This window comes from Pleurodeles waltl, chromosome 12, assembly GCF_031143425.1.
Source record: "Pleurodeles waltl isolate 20211129_DDA chromosome 12, aPleWal1.hap1.20221129, whole genome shotgun sequence".
NCBI lineage: Eukaryota > Metazoa > Chordata > Amphibia > Caudata > Salamandridae > Pleurodeles > Pleurodeles waltl.
Genome location: NC_090451.1, coordinates 540,359,838 through 540,379,670, shown reverse-complemented (window position 1 = coordinate 540,379,670; position 19,833 = coordinate 540,359,838). Strand labels below are relative to the sequence as shown.

The window sequence follows — 19,833 nt, the reverse complement described above, 5'->3', positions numbered from 1 at the left end:
CCGGCCTGACCAAGACATCAGGGTCAGAGTCCCCCTCTGTCACTCTACATTAATTGGTGAAAAAGTATGGGTTTTGCTTGCGGCTGGAGGTGGAACTAGGTGGGAGAGGCTGAGGTGGCAAGGATGAAAGAAGGGGCCAGGGTGAACGCGGCTCTCCCAGAGACCGGGTCGGTTTCAGTGGGAGATCGACACAGGGAATCGGATTACAGCCTGCCCCCGCCAGACATGTGCATACAGATAGAAGGGCAGGCTGTGCGGGCAACAAAGCACCCAGAGGCATACTGGATGCAGGGGACATATAAATGACCATTGTGAGACTCGTCCTTTCTGCTCCCTTGCAGTAAGGACATTCTGAATGCAGAGGCAGAGGGTGGAGGTTGGACAGCAGTCCAGGGAACTTTATTGGAAGACCTGATGGGCCAACAAGCGCATTGCTCCCAGCCACATCCGAGAGGAGTCACTAGGGCACTGGGGGGGTCCCACATGCCCCCCAGTGAGATATAGAGCAAATTAGGAAAACTGATGCAACACATACCCCTCACACAGCAGTGGAAAAAATCTACCCCCGCACAAACAAGAGAACATATGGAGGTCGCCTTGCAGCTTTGGCTCTGGAGGCTTGACGCCGTGTGATACTACGAGAGCAGAGCCTCCTCTGCCCCTCACCTCTGCATGACAGGTGGGGTCAGGGGGCAACCGTGGTGCAGGGCAGTGAGACAAGGAGGGAAGGCGTGGAGGAGGAGACGGAGTGGTGTCTCGAGTGGGAGAGGCTTGCCCAGTGCGCCGAACTGGCCGCGCAGACTGATAGCCTAGGGGCAGCGGGATTGGAACTTGTGCTCCACGAGGCATATGAACTGTATTGAACAGAGATGACGCCTGGGGAGTGACACACCTGGACGCACAGAGGCTGAGATGGGAGTACCAACAGAAGCTTAACAAAGTTTGTCATCCAGACTTACATGTGCACACAACAGAAAAGTTGAGAAGCATCTCAGACCTCTCACCAACACAAGGTGGGCTGTCGCACTGGGATTGACCAAGGACTACCTACATGGGCCCGCGAGCGCTGGCACATCACCTACATGTCTGCAGGAAGCTTTGGGTGACACAGTAATTACATCCTGAACACTAGAGGTAGACAATGCAACAGCAGCCGGTGCCAATTGCAATCCTAAGAGAGCAGCAACTCAAGAGGCAACCCAGGAGCTTAGTCCTGCCAAGAGAGGAATGGGGGAATAGAAAAACATTCCTATTACAATAAAGCAGGGCAATGGCATCACCCAAGGCGCAACCTGACACCCGAGAAGGAACCCAGGGCCTCTTGTCAGGGGAGGCTAGACAAATACACCAGGGTGGAGACTGCCCCCGCAAAGGGAGCCACAAAGTCCAACCCCCTCACTGTGGTTCCTGACAACACAGCAATCCTTCAAGCCATTCAGGCCTTGGGCCAAAAACTGAAGGAAAGATGGGTGAGGTTCGATCTGAAGTCTCTCTCCTTAGACATGATCTCAGAAACATGGCAGACAAAGTATCCTCAGCTGAAACAAGAATATCTTAACTTGAAGACACTGGCCCTCATTATGAATCTGACCGCCAGACTCATGGTGGCGGGTTGACCGCTGCGGTAGTGGCGGTCCGCCCTCCCTATTACGACCGTGGTGAAACCACCACAGTGGAAATGCCACCACTGCCAGGCTACTGCCACCAGGCAGCCTGGCGGTGGTGGTGTTTCAGATCCGACAGTGCAGCGCTGTAAGCACCTCTGCCTTGCAGATTATGGGTCCCATTCCACCAGCCTTTTCCTGGCGGTTTACACCGCCAGGGAAAGGCTGGCAGAATAGGTGACTCGGGCCCCCATGCACAGCCCCATTGTGCATTTCACTGCCCGAATTATGGGCAGTGAAATGCGCGATGGGTGCTGCTGCACCCGCCGCACTGCCACATTGGCGGCAGCTCCGTTTAGAGCTGGTGTCAATGTAAAGGCCCTGTCTCACACTGGGCAAGCGGATGGAAACACTGTTTCCCCCTGTCGGCCCGGTGGGAATATCATTATAGGGCCGTCGACCGTCAGCGTGGTTGTCTGCGTGGTACCCTGCCAGCATCATAATGAGGGCCACAGTACAGAAGCTCCGTAAAGAAGTAACTGAAATCCACGCCGTGAAGACAAATATATTGTGGAGGCTTGAAGACTTCGAAAACAGAGCCAGGAGAAATAACCTGAGATTTGTTAGGTTTCCAGAAGGAAGGGAAGGCCAGAACATGCCAGTGTTCTTGGACACATGGCTACATCAAACACTTCCCCAGGAAACATTTTCCACCCGCCTCATAATTGATCTTGCGCACTGTGCACTGGGTGATACCCCCCTACCGGGGGCACCGCCAAGACCGGTCATTGCATGATTCCTGAATAATCAGAATAGAGACACAATACTCACAGAAGCGTGGAAAATGTGGGAGACCAGACATGAAAATTCCAAGATACAAATCTTCAGACTACAACCAGGATGTGCAACTCCAAACGCAGAACGTTTAATTTGGTCAAAGCAAAACTGCATAACCTAAAGATCCAATATATGCTCTTATCCCCTGCAAAACTGAAAGTGACCTTTCAAGGGAAGGCAAACCTTTTCCAACCTCCTGAAGAGGCATGGGAATGGCTGGAGGAAAGACCCCGGCTGAAAGAGATGGGTAATGGGAAACAGATGTCCACTCAACCACTAAGACAGATAAACAGACCCCAGTCAAACAGAGACTTAAAGGGAGAAATGCGTTTGCACAGAAGATAAGAGGAACACCTAAATGGAGGCCAGCGACCCGGCAGACTGGCTCACCTAACTGACAGAGCCAATGTAACTCATGGGAGCAGCAGCAACTTTGGGGTACCAGAAATGGTCCCCCTCTTCCCAGGCAGAAGCGGAATCAAGGGTTGTAGCGACATCCACATAGACTAGAGACTAAGGGCGGCCAGCCGTCAAAGCAATCAGCTCTAACTAAGTTGAAAGCAGTTCAGCCCCTTTATAGGGGAATTGGGGTGGGGTAGTTACAGACCTCCTGGTATTTTCTGCCAAGTAGTTATGTTTTTAAGGGGAAGCACTCACAGAGAATTAAAAGGGGTGGGGAGAGGGGAGTTTTGGGTATTAGTTTCTATCAAGGAGGGGAAGTTGCTAGATCAACAATATGAGTAATGCATTCCAAGCCACACAGGTCGCAGACACACCAAATATTCTTCGACAACTAGACATAAATCCAAGAGGTAGATGGAGGAGACACACCTTAAGGGACCTCACTGCAAATTCCTAAACAGAGGGGCATGCACGCTACTAGCACACAGGGGATACACAACAGGCTCCAGGGGAGTGGCCATACTGTTAAGGAAGAACCCCCCCACATTTAGGCTCATAAAGTCATGGGTTGATCCCCAAGGCACATATGTGGCTGTCAAAGGAATGTGGAGAAGGCTGGATATGACACTGGCAAGCATTTATGTCCCCCTGAAACTGCAAAAACACATGCTGGATAAAGTAGCGGCATAACTGCTGGATTTGTCTTCCCCTATACACCTTATAGGGGGTGATTTCAATGATATACTACTGGACAGGTCACGAGTCTATTGTTTGTTCAATGATAAGCCAAAAAAACAATAAAAATATGTTATTTAAAGTGCTGCACTGGTTCAATCACATCAGTTTAAAAGAAATCAACTGTGAAGTCCACCTCTCTCTATAACTTATGATCTCACTTTATGGTCCTACTTGACCCCCTTTAACATCATGTGTCAGTGGCCAAATTCTTTGAGGCAACCCTCAGGTGGTTCTCACCATTTCTGGATGATATGGTATATCGGGTAAGAAATAGTGCCTTTTAACTTCCTAACCCTTATCCAGGACACCCACTGCTGCTGTTGGGTGGTTCTGGTGCATGGATGTTCCCTCCACTCTCAGATCTTGAGTATGAGCAATTGATAACAAAAAGCAGGTCCCTAAAATCTGTCTCCGTCATTGTGTGCTAATCACGGGGTATCAGTTTATCTCTTGGTATCAATTAACACATTTAACATTGACTGTAAGATTATGAGTCCTCTATCTGCCACTAGCAACAATAGTGTTTGGAGCCCGTATATACCAGATACCAATGGATTAAAGACTTTATACAGTTTCCCTTTGCCTCCGGTAGCACATTCTTTTTGTGGCCTAATGGAAAGGGGGATGGGAGGAAAGACACCACATATCATAGCAGTTTAAATACTTTCTTAGCCTCCAGTGACATAAATGTCCGGTAGTGGATCCCAGGGCTCCTAGAGGATGAAAAACTAAAGTTCTATGACTCATGCTGATCACAATCAGTGTGAAAAGTGATAAGACTTTTGCTATTAAGGCTAGTGGTCAGAGTTGAACCTTTTAAGTGCTTTAATATTAATTGCTGTTGAATCTTGGACCCAGTACAAAATGAGTAAAAGGTCATCTCAAAAATCTGAATAAAACTGTTTTAAAATTACATTTGAAATGTATACTGCCAAAGGATAGAAAATACAATTTGATATATAAATAATAGAATAAGCAACTTGAATAAAAATTTATTTTAATACAGAAACATTCAAAGTACTTAAATAAAAAAGGTCAACAGACATATGGAAATCTTTATAGACAGAATAATGTCGGAAAAAAATGAAAGATGGATGGCAACAGTCATCAATAATCAGTAGTCAGGTGAGGATGACTCAAATGGATTCAAGATGAATGCTTTTCCCCAAGCTTGAGGAAAGGACCATGAAACACTCTCTGGTTCCCACCTCTCACAACATACTTGAAGACTGAAACCAAGTAACGTATTTTTCAGGAGAATAACATAAACTTAAAGGGTCTCTCTGGAGGAAATCAGGCCCAGGGAAGTACAAGGAAATGGTAGAAGATGCCTCCTTCAAGGCAAGTATTGTGACCCTAAAGACAGCAGTCAAAAGTGAGGAAGAGGCCTCCAAGCTCCCAGTTCAGACAAGCAAAAAAAAGCATGGAAGGTTGGAGGAAAGTCAAATATTACAGATGCTGGAGCACTGATATACGCAAAAGTGAAAGGGAAACTGATGAATGAGATATCCACCACGGTGGCTGAAGCATCAAATCTTATTAAACAAAACCAGATAACCGACATATATTTTACAGATTAAAAATAATTAAAAAGTGAATCTACAAAATATAAATAATGTAAAAAGTGAATATGCTATAGGAAAACATTGTTTTAGTGAATGGTAATAGCAGGTATAGTACCGTAATTGTGCACCAGAACACTGAATTTTAAACACAGTGCTACCAAAATACAGATGATCAAAATATCAATAAGATAATTTCATGTAGTTATGTACAGAAGTATTGATTTACTTTTCTTAACTCCACATCTACCTACCTTGAATATAGATCTCTATATATATATTCACTAAAAAAACACGAAAGGTTAAAGAGAAGTTATATTTAGGTGAAGCTCGGTTAAAGCATAACGTTGTAAATGAACCAAACCACTAAAATGCACTAGATAAAGTTACATCAAGAAACTATAACTAGCACCCTAAAGTAACTATGACTTGATTCCTTGCAATACATAGTTTTGAAATCAATTAAGTAATTTCAAATGTTGTAGTGATGTTAACAATTTTGCCATATAACATGTAATTAGTGTTGTAATTAGCAGTGCATGGCGAGGGTGCAAGTTAGTTACTTTGGGGAATGAGTAATAGTTACTTGAGATCACTAAATCTGTATGTTTTAAGTGACATTTTCACCTAAATATGATGTCCTTTAACTTATGTTTTTTTACAGTAAATATCCATGTTTTTTTAAAAGCAAAGTAAGGTATTAATACTATACCTAACTATAATGTCACTGTAGCCTTTGTTTTTTCAGTGAATTTCTAGGGATTTTGTTAACGTAAAGTAATATTTTGTTACCTCACGCAATACTAACCCCAAGCCTGCAGTCAGGCCCTACACTTGCCAGGAGCCAACCTCATGCTGCACATGGCCTTGCACAGCATAGGGTTGGCTGCAGGGCCGGGCCTGCTGTCAAGCTCTGCTTCCAATCCCTTGTGGGCAGTCAACCTCATGTTGCACACAGCCTTTAGCCAAGTGCAGCATGGGGTTGGCCATGGGCCAGGCCATGAGCCCAACTCCGGCGGTACTCCAGCAACCTCCCCCCCACCCCACTATGCACAAGCAATGTGCAGCAGGGGCGCAGGACCAGGCACCCAAACTTCAGAGGACAAGCATGGCTGAGTATAATTGGTGCATTTTAAGTAAGCCAGAGCTACTGGCTTTGTCATAGGGTCAGAGCACCAAAATATAACAAGCATTCGCAATCCATTAGGCATTGCATTTGCTCCAGTTAGAGCTGTTGGCGTTGTAAATTCCTAACTGGACTTTTCTTGTCACATAAATTGAAAATGAAAAGTCAAACAGTTGACATAAGCTAGCCGATTCAAAGCACCATGGCTGCAATGAGCGCTAAGGAGAGACACAAAAGTAAAAAGATTTTCACTCACAGTCAAACATATTGGCAATCGTGCTATTATCCATATAACATGGTCGGTGTCCAAGGCGGTAACCAAACATAAGGCATTTACCAATGATGATAAAGGATTTTTGAAAGGCAAGCCCACTAACCAGTGAAAGTGATGGGCAGGGTGGGTGTGGTTAAAAGCCCACAATACTTACGACAGGTCAAAGCGCTTGCATGCTCGGCCTAAAAAGTGGGCCTATTGGTCAGAATATCAACATATATAAAGCACATGTATTGTCTATGTGAAAAAAGGATGACTAATTATAATGAACTGTATATTTCATTAATTCACACAGTCCAATGTTTAATAAAAAGTTAAAAAGTGATTGTCATAAAAATGTAATATAGTTTTGTTCAAAAATAAACCATCAGCAGGTCTTTGAGTCTTTTTTTAACATTCTTCAAGCTACAAAGTGCAGCTATAGAACAAACTATAAGGGGCCCTGCACTCCAGATGAAGAGCATAGAGCTCCAGTTAGGATTTCTTTCAAAAATATGTTATGCTGCCCCAGGGTTATAGGTTTAATGACTTAATGTTTTTTTTTTTAAATGTTCCTGGGGGCTGTTCCACTCCCTGCAGTCCCTACAACATTAGCCCCCACAACATTTAAAAACAAATGCTTGGTGGAGCCCCTCTCCCTTTCAGAGGCATTACCAGGTTCGAGATAATATGTTTTAAAAGCCCTAGCAGGGCATTATGGCTTGCTCCTTGTAAAGAGCTGTGAATAATAAATAAGCTTTTCATGTCACTCATTTATTATTTTGTATTTATATCTTGGGTGTCCCAATGCCCATTCTATTTTATGTTCAGGCCACAGGGGGAGACCCAGGCCCCCTGCAGCCTCTCCAGCTCCCCTGACAGCACCCAATCTAGGTGGGGGCAGGAGCAGGCATTTTTTCACTTTCTATTTAAAATATTGGTGATTGGAGCATGTGCCCGCCTTTACTAAGCCAATACTGGACCACGGACCCTAATCACCTGAGTCACAACTTCATTTGAATGGGAGGGTGTGTGTTTAGCTCCCTCCCCGAGCCAACACTGGCCCCAGAGACCCCATCCCCCGGGGCCCAACTTAATTTAAAGGGAACATGACAATGCATTCCCCATGCTCGAGCCAACAATGGCCCCAGGGAACCCATTCCCTCTGGCCCAATTTAATTTAAAGGGAAGGGGGGTGTACGGTCCCACTTCCCAAGCCAACACTGGACCCTGAAGCCCCATTTCCTGGGGAGTACTGTTGACTACCCACAGCACCTACAAGTCACCTTCTGTTGTGGTCTGCGGGTAAGTCCCAGGCCCCGGCGGCCCAGCCAGCTCCCCTGAAGGCACCCATCCTGGGAGCAGTATGAGCTGACCTTTGCACCTGTCAAGCAGAAGCAGGCTTTATTCTCTGCTCTTGCTGGGCAGGAGCAATCTCTGTTTCTGTGCCTGCATGGGCAGGGACACAAAAGTGTGCTCCCACCTGGCAGAAGCATTTCTACAGGTCCTGCACTCTCGCCCAACCCCATGACACAAAGATTCAGTTGGGCCCAGGGCAAGGGTTCCTTGGGGCCTTCTAAGGGTCGGGTAGGAAGGCTGCATGCCCCCTTCCCTTTTAAAAAATAGTGGAACAGAGGGATGGGATCCCCAGGGCCACATGCGCACTTCCCCGTGAAGTAATTTCAGCCCAGGGATGGGGTTATTGGGGCATTTGAAGGCTGCATGCCCCAATTTAACTTTGAAAAGGTCCCAGGAGATGTGGTAACTGAGCTCAGGAGAGGGAGCCACGCAGCCCTTCCTCTATTAAAGTGTTTCCACCACTTCCTTGGGCACCGGGGGGGGGGGGGAGTTATTTTAGGTGTGAAAGCAGGCTCTTTCTTTTTAAAATTTACAGTTGTTTTGCATCACTGATGACCGAGCTGAAACAGTCATGCACTGACAAAAATCTCTGGATTACACTTCTTAGTCCAAAGAAGACATTTATTATTTCACTTTGCAAGGTTCATAAAAGGAGATTAGCATGATGAAAGCACATGTTTAAAAATGGTCACAACAATGAAATGAAAACATGTACAAATGATTCTCCACTGCAATATACACAGCTGTGTCTAAATTTCCTATTTAAAATTAATGGGGAAAACGAGCTTTGGGACCCTCTTCCCCCTTTTTTCTGGGCTCCAAGATCACCCCCAAACTTTCCAGGAAGGAGCTGAGGTGGATGGGACTGTTTTTTAGAAAGTTTTGAGAAGATTTGTCAAACGTGCCAAAGTTTAAAGCAAACCAACAGCTGCTTTTCCTATTGGAACGTGGTCCTAACTATAACTATCCAGTGGCAACAGGCACTGGGTTATCTATATAAAAACAAAGGTTAAAGTGATGTTATAGTTAGGTGAAAATTTCAGTGACAATATGTTTTAAATAAAAAATAAAAAAAACACTGAAATGCACCAATTACAGTTATCTTTACTGACTATAGCTCGTGCCCTACTGTAACTATAAGTTGTGTGAATCGGGAGGGTGAGAGTTATAGTTACCTTAGCGCGCAAGTTACAGTTGCTAGAGATAGCTATATCTGGTGAATTTCAGTTTTCTTTTAGTTTGAAATGTTACATTCTCACTGAAATTTTCATCTAACTATAACATAACTTTAACCTTTCTTTAATACAGTGAATTTCTAGGGGTGTTTTTTTTTTTTTTTTTAACTTAAAGTAATATTTTATTACCATATGTAAAGCCAACATCCCCCAAGCAGTGTATAGTTGGTGTCGCAGGTCCTGGCCACACTCAGGCAGACTCCATCCCCCCAATTTATAAAAAAAAAAAAAAAAAAAAAGAAGAAGATTGAGGCACAGTCCTCCTCCCCAAGATTTTGCAGGACCCAGGGTCCCAATCTCCTTGAGCTATATTTTCTCATTAACGGCAGGTGGCTCGCAGCACACTCCCCAAGCCTCTGTAGGCCCCAGGACCCACCAGGGAGCCTTTTTTTAAATTAAGGGAGGGGGCCGTGCTACCCACTTCCCGAGCCACTACAAGCTCCAGGAACATAATCCCCTGGGACCATATTTTATCTTCTAAGGGAAGGGGTGTGCACAGTACTCCTCCCCAAGCCTCTATGTCCTAGGGCCTGATCCTCCAGGGTCTTTATTTTTTTAAGGGGAGGGTCACGTGGCCCCTTCCCTGGGCCTTTACACCCCGGAGACCCCATCCCCTGAGGCCAAAACACATATTTTAGAGGGGAGGACATCCCCCCTCCTTTGAGTCACTGCTAGCCCCAGGCACCCCCCCCCCTTTTTTTCCTTCTTTTAAATTGAGAAAAACAGCACGTCCATTCACGAGTCACCATGGGCCCTGGATACCCCAACCATGGGGCCCACATTTGTTTTAATTAAGGGGCAGGCTTGCTTGGTCCCCTTCTGAACTTCTATGAGCCTGGGGACTTCATCCCCTGGGGTATCCATTTTTTAAGAGGAGGGGTGCAGCCTCCCTCCCCCAAACCAATTGCAGCCCTGGAGACCCCATCACCTGGGGCCTTAGGTGCTCTTGGGTAGGAGCCAAAGCCACCCGAAGCACACACCAAACAGCATTGGGGGCTGCAGGGAAAGACCCAGGCCCCCGTGGGCCTGCTGGCTCCCAGCATGCACCCACCCTGGGTGCTACAAGAGCTGGCATTCCACCTGCCGGGCGATAGCAATCTGAGCAAGAGCACAGAGAAGGAAACAAAAGTCTGCACCCAACTGGCAGAAGTATTTTCTAAGGTCCCGAATCAATCAATCAATCTGTCAGAGATTTGTAGAGCGCAGCTAATTACCCATAGGGTCTCAAGGCACTGTTTGTGTGTGTGCTGCTTAGTCGAAGAGCCAGGTCCTGAGGTCCTTCCTGAACTGTTTTAGTGATGCAGCCTGCCTGAGCTTGACGGGCAGCGTGTTCTATGTCCAGGCTGCTAGGTAGGAGAAGAATCTTCCTCCTGCTGTGCTTTTCTGGATCTTGAAGACAGCTACAAGAGTGAGCTGGGAAGAACGAAGATGTCTGTTGGGTACATAGAAGGTGAGGCAGTTGTTGCGATATGCCGATCACATGTTGTGCAGTGCCTTGTAGGTGTGAATCAGGAATTTGTATGTGATGCGCTTGTTGACTGGGAGCCAGTGTAGGTCTCTGAGGTAGGAGGAGACGTGACTGTGTCGGGGGATGTCCAGGATAAGTCCAGCTGCTGCATTCTGGATTCTTTGTATTCTTGTTTAAAGTTTCTTGGTGATGCTGGCACAGAGTGCATTGCTGTAATCCAGTTTGCTAGTGATGAGTGTGTGGGTGACTGTCTTCCTCGCGTCGGAGGGAATCCACTTGAAAATCTTTTGCAGGAGTCGGAGGGTGTGGAAGCATGACGAAGAGACTGCGTTGACTTGGCGGGTCATGGACAGAGAGGAATCCAGGATGATGCCCATGTTGTGTGCGAGGGGGTGGGCATTTACCAGTGCACTGGAGCATCAGGAGTAGATTTAGGCGGAAGCGGTGGAGCCGATTAACAGGATCCCTGTCTTGTCAGAGTTGAGTTGGAGGCAGCTGGCTTCCATTCAGGCGGCGACTGCTCTCATCCCTTTGCAGAGTCCTTGGACAGGGAGAGGATCAGTTGGGCATCGTTGGCGTAGAAGACTATGGCCAACAATTGTATTTTGTAAGTTTGCACCGCTTTTGCGTAAAAAAATGACGCAAATGCGGCGTTAAAGTTTAAATATGGACCTATGTTTAGCCAATGTTATTTGACGATCTTGGCAAGCTGGGCCATGTAGATGTTGAAAAGAGTAAAGATCCTTGGGGGACTCTGCAGGCATGTGTCTTTGGGTTCTGATGTAAACGGCGGTAGTCTGACACTCTGTGTTCTTCCAGGGAGGAAGGACCTGATCGAATCCAGTGCTTTATCTCAGGTGCCGGCATCATGTAGTCTGGTGCAAAGGGTGGGGCGGAAGACGGTGTCAAATCAGGCAGTAATGCCTAGTAAAGGTATATGCAGACTTCCAGGTAGCGACTTCACATACTTCAGAAAATTGCATATTTCTCAACAGAACTGCAGTAGCAGCTTTCCTTTTGGTAGAGTGCACTCTAGGTGTAGATGGTAATGAATTCTTAGCAAGCTAGTAGGACAGTGATATGAATGAGACAATCAATCTAGGATCAAGCTAAACCTGCCCGCACTGGACCACAGTTTACAAATAGGTGAATACTTTTTCTAGTGGTCTTAGGGGCTCATTATGAGTTTGGCAGTCGGATGAGCTGACGGCCAAACTCATGGGGATGAGGCGGCCGTCAACCCAGCTGCCTTACCCACCCCCACCGAATTATGATGTTCCCACCAGGCTCACCGGTGGGAATATCGTATTAAGAGGTTCCTGCCGGTCAGCCCAGCGGGAGCAGTGCTATGGTATTGGTAAGGTAAGGGAGCCATTGGCTTGAGGAGTGCAGAGGCTCCCCTGTGGTCCCTTGCACTGTGTTTGTGCCAGCATTTTCATGGTGTGGGCATGATCAGCGTGCCGTGGCTGGCTCCGACCGCTGTCAGCTCGTAAAGAACCATGTTCCTGGCAGGGACAGCAGTGTACTGGTGGTCCGGCCACCAGGATCGTAATGTGGTGGTCAGACCGCCACCACGGCATTGGCGGTCCTCTGCCCGCCAATGTCATTATTAGGCTATTAGTCTTGTCTAAGTAGAATGTTAACACCCTCTTAACATCCAGTGAATGTAGAGACCATTCAGCTGGATTCAAAGGGATAGGGAAGAATATATGTAGTGAGCTAGACTGATTAATATGAAACTCTGAAACTACCTTTGGTAAACAACTGGGATGAGTCCTAATGACCACCCTGGTGGAATGGAAGACTTTGTATGGAATTTCTAAACACAAAGCTTGAATTTCACTTACTCTATTTGCAGAAGTGATAGCCACCAGAAAAGCAATTTTTCAGGTGAGATTTTGTAAAAAGGCTTTATGGATTGCCTCAATTGGAGGGCCCATCAATTTGGAAAGGACAACATTAAGTTCCAATTGAGGAGAACGATTCCCAATTGGAGGAAATACCTTTTTAACCCTAGAAAGAAAGTATTTTACCACTAGGATTCTAAAAAAGGATGTTTGAGAGGGAGATTTCCCATAAGCTGTTATAGCTGCTAGGTGTATTCTAATGGAAGAGAACTGTAGCCCCGAGTTAGCCAAATGAAGGAGATATGGGATGAGAATATCCTCTTGAAAGTGGGTTGCAACCATTTTGTGTACACCACAAATAGAACCTCTTCCATTTGAAAGCATATGAATGTCTGGTGGAGGGTCTCCTAGCCTCCTTAAGAATATCCATACACTCCTTTTGAAGTCCTAAATGTCCATATTGGAGGAATTCAGGAGCCATGCTGTCATGTTCAGGGATGAGAGGTTGGGATATATGAATCTCTGTCTCCCCACATTGGACAGGAGATCCTGTCAGCAAGGAAGTCTCTTGTGAGGCCTCCCCGACAGATGTAGTGGGGCCGTGAACCACCACCGGCGAGGCCACTCTGGAGCTATGAGAATCATCCTGGTGTGAGACCGGTATAGCTTGAGAATCACTGTTGGTATGAGAGGAGTTAGTGGAAATGTGCAGAGAAATCTCTCTGACCAATTTATTAAAAGGACATTGACCTGCGACCCTGGTTAGGGGAACTGGACACGTAGATGTAGTATTTTCTGTTGTTTGTCTGCAAAGAGGTCTATGTGAGGATATCCCCACTCTTAAAAAAATGCCTCACAAGACTTAGGGCCTGATTCCAACTTTGGAGGACGGTGTTAAACCGGCCCAAAAGTGGCGGATATACCACCTACCGTATTACGAGTCCATTATATCCTATGGAACTCGTAATACGGTAGGTGGTATATCTGTCACTTTTGGGACGGTTTAACACCGTCCTCCAAAGTTGGAATCAGGCCCTTAGTTGTTGAGAAACCCGTCGCGATTGTCTTGGAAATTGCAGCTGAGATCATCTACCTGCGAGTTTTGAGTTCCTGGCAGGTAGATGGCCATGATCGTGAGATTACTGGCTAGCAACCTTTTCCAAAAGGTCTGGGGTTCTTGGGAGAGAGGGCGAAAGTAAGTTCCTCTCTGCTTGTTCAAGTAATGCATGGTTGTAGTGTTGTTGGTTTGAACAAGGATGCAGTTTGTCTTAAGAGTGGGAAGGAAAGATTTCAAAGCAAGGTGGATTGGTTTGCGTTTCAGCATGTTTATGTGGTACATTTGTCCTCTGTGCGACCACATACCCTGAATCAGAAGGGAACCCATGTGAGCTCCCCACCCCTGAGGGTAGGCCTCGATAAACAGTGTTTGTTATGGCAGTTCCTAATGAAACGGTACCCCACCATGAGATTGTTCCTCTGAGACCACCATGGGAGAGACTGGCGTGCAGCTTGGGATGATCTGAGTTTGTCCTCCCAGAGAATGAAAAGCTGATTCCACTGGTTTTCCAAACACTGTTGAAGAGGTCTCATGTGGAATCTTAAATTTGGCACCATGAAGATGCACAATGCCGTGGAGCCTTGTAGGGAGGTGTTCTTTCTTGCAGAAGGTTGATGAGAACTCAGAAGAGTGCGACATTTCAAAGTCAAGGATGATAGTCTCTCCCCCGAAGGATACACTCTTGCAGAATGTGTATCCAGTACTGCGTATTACGTATTGTATATTTTGGACTTGATTTTTGAAAGTTAATGGGAAAACCCAGGTTTGAGAGAGTCTTGACACAAGGGCAAAAATACTCCTTTGTTTGGGATGGAAAGGAGCTTTTATCAGCAAATCATCAAGATATGGATACACAAAGGTCTTCTATCTCCTTAGGAAAACTGCAGCCACGGCCATGTACTTTGCAAATGTTTGTGGAGCTGATTTGAGGCAGAATGGGAGCACTTTGTACTGGTAGTAAAAATATCCCACCTTGAAACATAGGAATTTGCGATGCTTTGAGATTAGAATACAGAAGTATGCATCCTGAAGATCAATCAAACACATCCAATCCCCTTGCTGCAACTGTGGATAGATTTGGAACAGAGCCAGCATCCTGAATTTTTCTCGGACTATGTACGTGTTGAGTACTCAGCGTCTAAGATGGGTCTGAACTTTTGCTTTGGTCCTTTCTTTTTCACTAGAAAGTAACAAGAATAGATTCCAGATTCCCTTTGATGATACCCGACCTTCTTTATGGCCTCTTTTTGCAGCAGACTGTTGACTTTCAAATGTAAGAGGTACAAGTGGTACCATGTTGTTTTAGCCAGAGGTACCATCAGAGAAGGGCACATGAAGCATAGAAAATAGCCATTCTGCACAATATGCAACAACCATCTGTCATTTTTAATGGACTTCCACTCTTCCCAGTGATTGGCAATATTTCCCCCACCAATGTGGGGAACAGCGAAGTGGGAAGTAGCATCTCATTGTTTTGCAGCAGATTTTCCTGAGGCTGCAGACTGGTATTGTCGCTGTGTGCCACTTCCTCTGGATGGTCTACGAGGATGGTAGTGGGAGCATGCCTGCTGCTTCTGCCAGTGAGGGGTTTGAACCCTCTTAATCGACGATCGTAGGGCCTGTAATGCCTGCAGTACTCTTTCTTTATTTAAGGCCTACTGCCTTGAGGGTGTCCAGCTCCGTCTTCATACTGGACATTTTTTGTCAGTGAGGACAAGATTTTTGTTTCATATATATATATCTTTTTTTTTTTTTATTCTTTTTTTTTTTTTTTTTTTTTTTTTCTCTCTCTCTCTCTCTCTCTCTCTCTCTCTCTCTCTCTCTCTCTCTCTCTCTCTCTCTCTCTCTCTCTCTCTCTCTCTCTCTCTCTCTCTCTCTCTCTCTCTCTCTCTCTCTCTCTCTCTCTCTCTCTCTCTCTCTCTCTCTCTCTCTCCCTCTCTCTCTCTCCCTCTCTCTCTCTCCCTCTCTCTCTCATCCCTGGAAGAGAAACAAAAATTGCAAAATGATCTCTAAAGCATGTGCAATAACCCACTGACCTAGCAGATCGCTCATGCAGCGGACATGCAGCAGGATCCTTTTAGACCGTCTGCCTTCCAACTGTTTAAATGTTGCATAAAATCATGAGACATGTAATGTATTGAAATACCAAGCAGCAGAAACTGCATGTTTTGTGAAATTAGAAGGTGAAGGTCTACATACGGAAATCAAAATACTTTGGCCCTCATTACAACCCTGGCGGTCGGTGTTAAAGCGGCGTTAATAGTGCCAACAGGCCAGCGGTAAAAAAAAAAAGAGATTATGTCCCTGGTGGTAACCGCCATCAAAGACTGCCACTTTAACACACCGACCACCAGGGTTGTAACAGCCGCGGGGCTGGAGACTTTGGTCTGTAGTCCAGCAGCGGTCACAATCCCACCCTCGGGATTACGACCGGCCTACTGCCATGGTTTTCGTGCCAAACATACTGACAAGAAAACCATGGCGGTAGGCACTATCAGTGCCAGGGAATCCCATCACTGGCACTGATAGGGGTCTCCCGCACATCCCTCCCCCTCTACATGCCCCACCCTGACCCTTCCTCTCCTGCCCACGCACATATACACACCTGCATGTGCATCCATATACACACATGCACACACGCATACCCACTACCACCCACACATGCACATATACATACCCACAACACACACCAACATACCTTGCCACACACATGCATTCACAACACACAACACTTACAATCACTCATTCATGCATGCATTCAACGTGACTCACACCCGCATGCACGCATTCAAAAACATACATACACACACCCCACATACACACAACACTCCCCCATCCCCCTCTCCGGTCGGAGAACCCGACTTACCTGCTCGCAGGTGGTCCTCCGGCTGGAGATGGTCCGCGGCGCTGTTGTCAGCAGCAGCAACCGCCAGCAAAACATCGCCAGGCCGTATCATTGCTCATGATACGGTGGGTGGTGTTTTGCTGGAGTGGAGGTGCTGCTGACAACAGCGCCGCCTTACCACCGTCAGCCGCCCTGACCGTCGGCGGTGTTCCGCCAGCATTCTGGCGGTATACCGTCGGCAGTCATGATATGCGTAGACGGCTTGTAGCCACGGCAGCGGTGTGTTGGCGGCCGTGGTGGTAGGCGGTAGTTACCGCCAATGTTGTAATGAGGGCCTTTGTACCTTGTGTAACTGTCCCCCTGCAAATTCTTATCTTAGAAGTAGCTCTAGGTGCAATTAGGGACCTGGGAAAGGATGTACCATCCTTTATGTACCACATATCAATGCAGCATCACACAATGCCGACCAGACCACAACGCTGAGCACATAAATGGCACCACCCTAGCGAGACCCCTTTGATTACCTCCAGGGTCAGACTGGATTTTAGACAATTAGGTGGTTGCCGATAGGCTGGTCAGACAGATCAGTCTGTGGGACGGTTTTCTAGTAGTTGTGGGACGGTTTTATGGCTAAGGAGCATACAAGCCAATAGACCCGATTTAGGGGGTAGAATCCCAATTTTTGAAGCCTGAAAATGCCTCGACCTCAATACAAGTCAACGAGGGAAATACATTCTCCTGATTATTTTTAAAACAATCTCTCAACTTCCACTTCTAAAATGCTGGCATGTAGGATGTGGCCCATATTTTACTGTCCATTTACCTGATAAAACCACTTTTAGATGCCTGCTTCGTTAATGAGTGCCACTATTATTTTGGTGCCCGGGTCTATTTGTTTGCTCCAGTCTGACCCTGATTACCTCTTCCACACCGATCTGGTCAGAACTGCTGAAAGTGCTGACAAAATGCGCAGTGGCATCGAAGCCCAACTGTGCAGGAGGCTGCTAGATCCCAATTATGGTTTTTGCTATCAAACCCTGAGTATTGTGGCCCACTTTCCTTGTCTGCTTGAGGGCCCATGGCGACATTGCTGGCCCCCTGATTGAGATCTGGTCGAAAGGTTCCAACAGTCACACAAATTAAAATTCAACTTGCATTTTGCCTTTCCACTTATCCTTTTGGGATTTTCTTCTTACGAGTATTCGGCCTTTGGAGTCACAGTAAGTAGAAGCAAGTGATATCTGAAACGTACTCACTTGACCCCTGCATAGTGCTCACAGTGTAACCATATCCTCGTCCTGACGAAGACTGTTGGCACTATTAATAAAGATTATGGCTCAGAGGAAAGGAATAGGCTTTCCTCCACAAGGGACCTGGGTTCATTTCCGAGTGCTTCAGCAGGGTCGGTGCTTAAGAGGTATAAAAAAAAAATAGGATCAAAATCCCTTAGTGAGTAACAGCTATGTTGACATTGCGGAGTGAAGAAGAGTGAAAACAGGCCAACTTCCCTGGATCAGGCTGATGAGCCAGCGTCTGCCATAAGCAGTAGGACAAACAGCTTGGAGTGGGAAGTGGGGTTTCGAACCTGCTGCTTAGTGAGGTTGGGGTGATGGTTCTGTTGTGTCGCTGGGTGGGTAGGCCAGGGTGGATGACTGGCTCCAGGAACTCAGCATGCATGGCGGATTAAAGGGGACACTACCGGGTGTGAGATATGAGACAGTCCCTTCATAACCAATCCTGTGTTCGCGGTCAGGTAGGCCCAAAGAGATTGAGGTGTACACAGCTGGTGAAGGGAACAACTCTGAAGGCCCCAGGTATGGGTTTTCAGGTCTTTCTATTAATCACATTGTCACCAGGGACCAAACCATTAACACATCAAGGTCAGGGGTAGATACAAACCCCCAAGCCCTTACACCCTGCCCCACCCCCCACACTGACTACAGTGTTGCACATGTTCGATAGTACAGGTTCCAGTGTCCGTGGTACAGATGAAGGGGCATTTACCAACTTTTAAAACAGAGAACCTGCTTTAGCATTTTAAGGATAACTGAAAATCCGTAAAATCTGGAAAACTGTAATTATGTCTGAATTTCCATTCCTGAAAGCAGAGTATTTTGGGTGAAATTGAGTCAGTGGATTCTACTCCGTATTTAGAGTTTCCTTAGAAATTGGAGGATTGACAGTTCCCTCTAAATTCTAAATAAAACTATGGGGGTAAACTTGTATGGTAATAATAAATAGCAAGGTTTTTATTTAGATGAGCATTTTACACATATCAAATATTTCAGCAAGCTATCACTGAGACTATCACCATGGAGTTTAGCACACTACATATGCTTTGGTGTACACTGACTTTTACAGAGATTATATATATTGTGCAAGAATGCAAATGACTTCTACAATCACTCGCTGACCCTACTGGATTTTATATGTTCATGAACTGATACATATGGCAAAAGTATGCCCTAGCCAAGTACACTGGCCAGAAATTCAAAAACGTTTAAGTACTTGATTAGTTATAGCCAAGTGAAGAGGAAAACAAAAAATAGAAACATATTCAGATTCAAGAAGACTTTAGAAGGATCAAACACCAGTCGTGAAAATTTGCACAGAGCTGTTTGCCAAACAAAGATCGGTTAATTGGCACCAAGACACATCACTCTATCCTTCTCAATGTATTGGCAACTTTATTTTAAGCTGCAGCAGTGATGTGGCTTTGATGGCATAGCTGCAGTGAGACAACAGCTTACAAAGACAGTTCAGAGATACTGGTACTAAACTCAACACGCCTGTCAATGAAAGGTAGTGCTCGGCAGACAAAGGTAGACATTGGGATGTGTAATAGAGAACACCTCTGTCTCAGTGCTGGGGTTCTGGCACTAGCCTTCTCGAGTAGCCATTAGAAAATTTTTCTCTTCACTATAATACTGATACATAATCTGTATGTAACGGAAGGACAGCTCGTTACGGCTTGCATTAGTTAACAAATCCCTTTCAGTCTTACAAAGGATAAATGAGAACAAGAAGATGATTCTGGCAGGACCTACCTGTGTCTTTAAGAAGCTTCTGTCTGTCTTTAACTTGTCAATTTGTTTGAGTAAAATCAGCTTCTCTGTCTTTAGGGTCTTTATTTCAAGCCTCTCCTCCTCCCGCATCGCTTGGATTTTCTGGTCACACTGCTCAGACACCGTGACTAGCATGGACTTTAGGGGCTCCAGGGAACGAATCTGTTCTCTCTGGTGAGCTAAACAAAAATGATCTTAACAGTTCATGCTATGATTGGAAAAGCGAGTCAAACACTGAAAGGTTTTATACACTCAAAAATTAGGGTAGAGTCAAACACTGAAAGGTTTTATACACTCAAAAGTTAGGGTAGAGGGATCCCTACAATAAAAATAAAAAAACACATCTGATAGAGACTTCTAGCTGCAGAGTCCTTACCTTTGAATTCCCTGGCGTCAACTTCGAATCCGGAATCTTTTTGCAGAGCAATACCCTGG

At 45.9% G+C, this 19,833-nt stretch overlaps 1 protein-coding gene across 1 annotated transcript in view; it reads right to left on the bottom strand.

The window, feature by feature from the left end:
• TSNAXIP1 (translin associated factor X interacting protein 1) overlaps positions 1-19,833 on the bottom strand; it is a 340,170-nt gene that overhangs the window by 164,393 nt on the left and 155,944 nt on the right. The window contains exon 6 of the mRNA XM_069217569.1: positions 19,381-19,577. Coding sequence (XP_069073670.1) covers positions 19,381-19,577 — 197 coding nt within the window. The remainder of the gene's footprint in view (positions 1-19,380; positions 19,578-19,833) is intronic.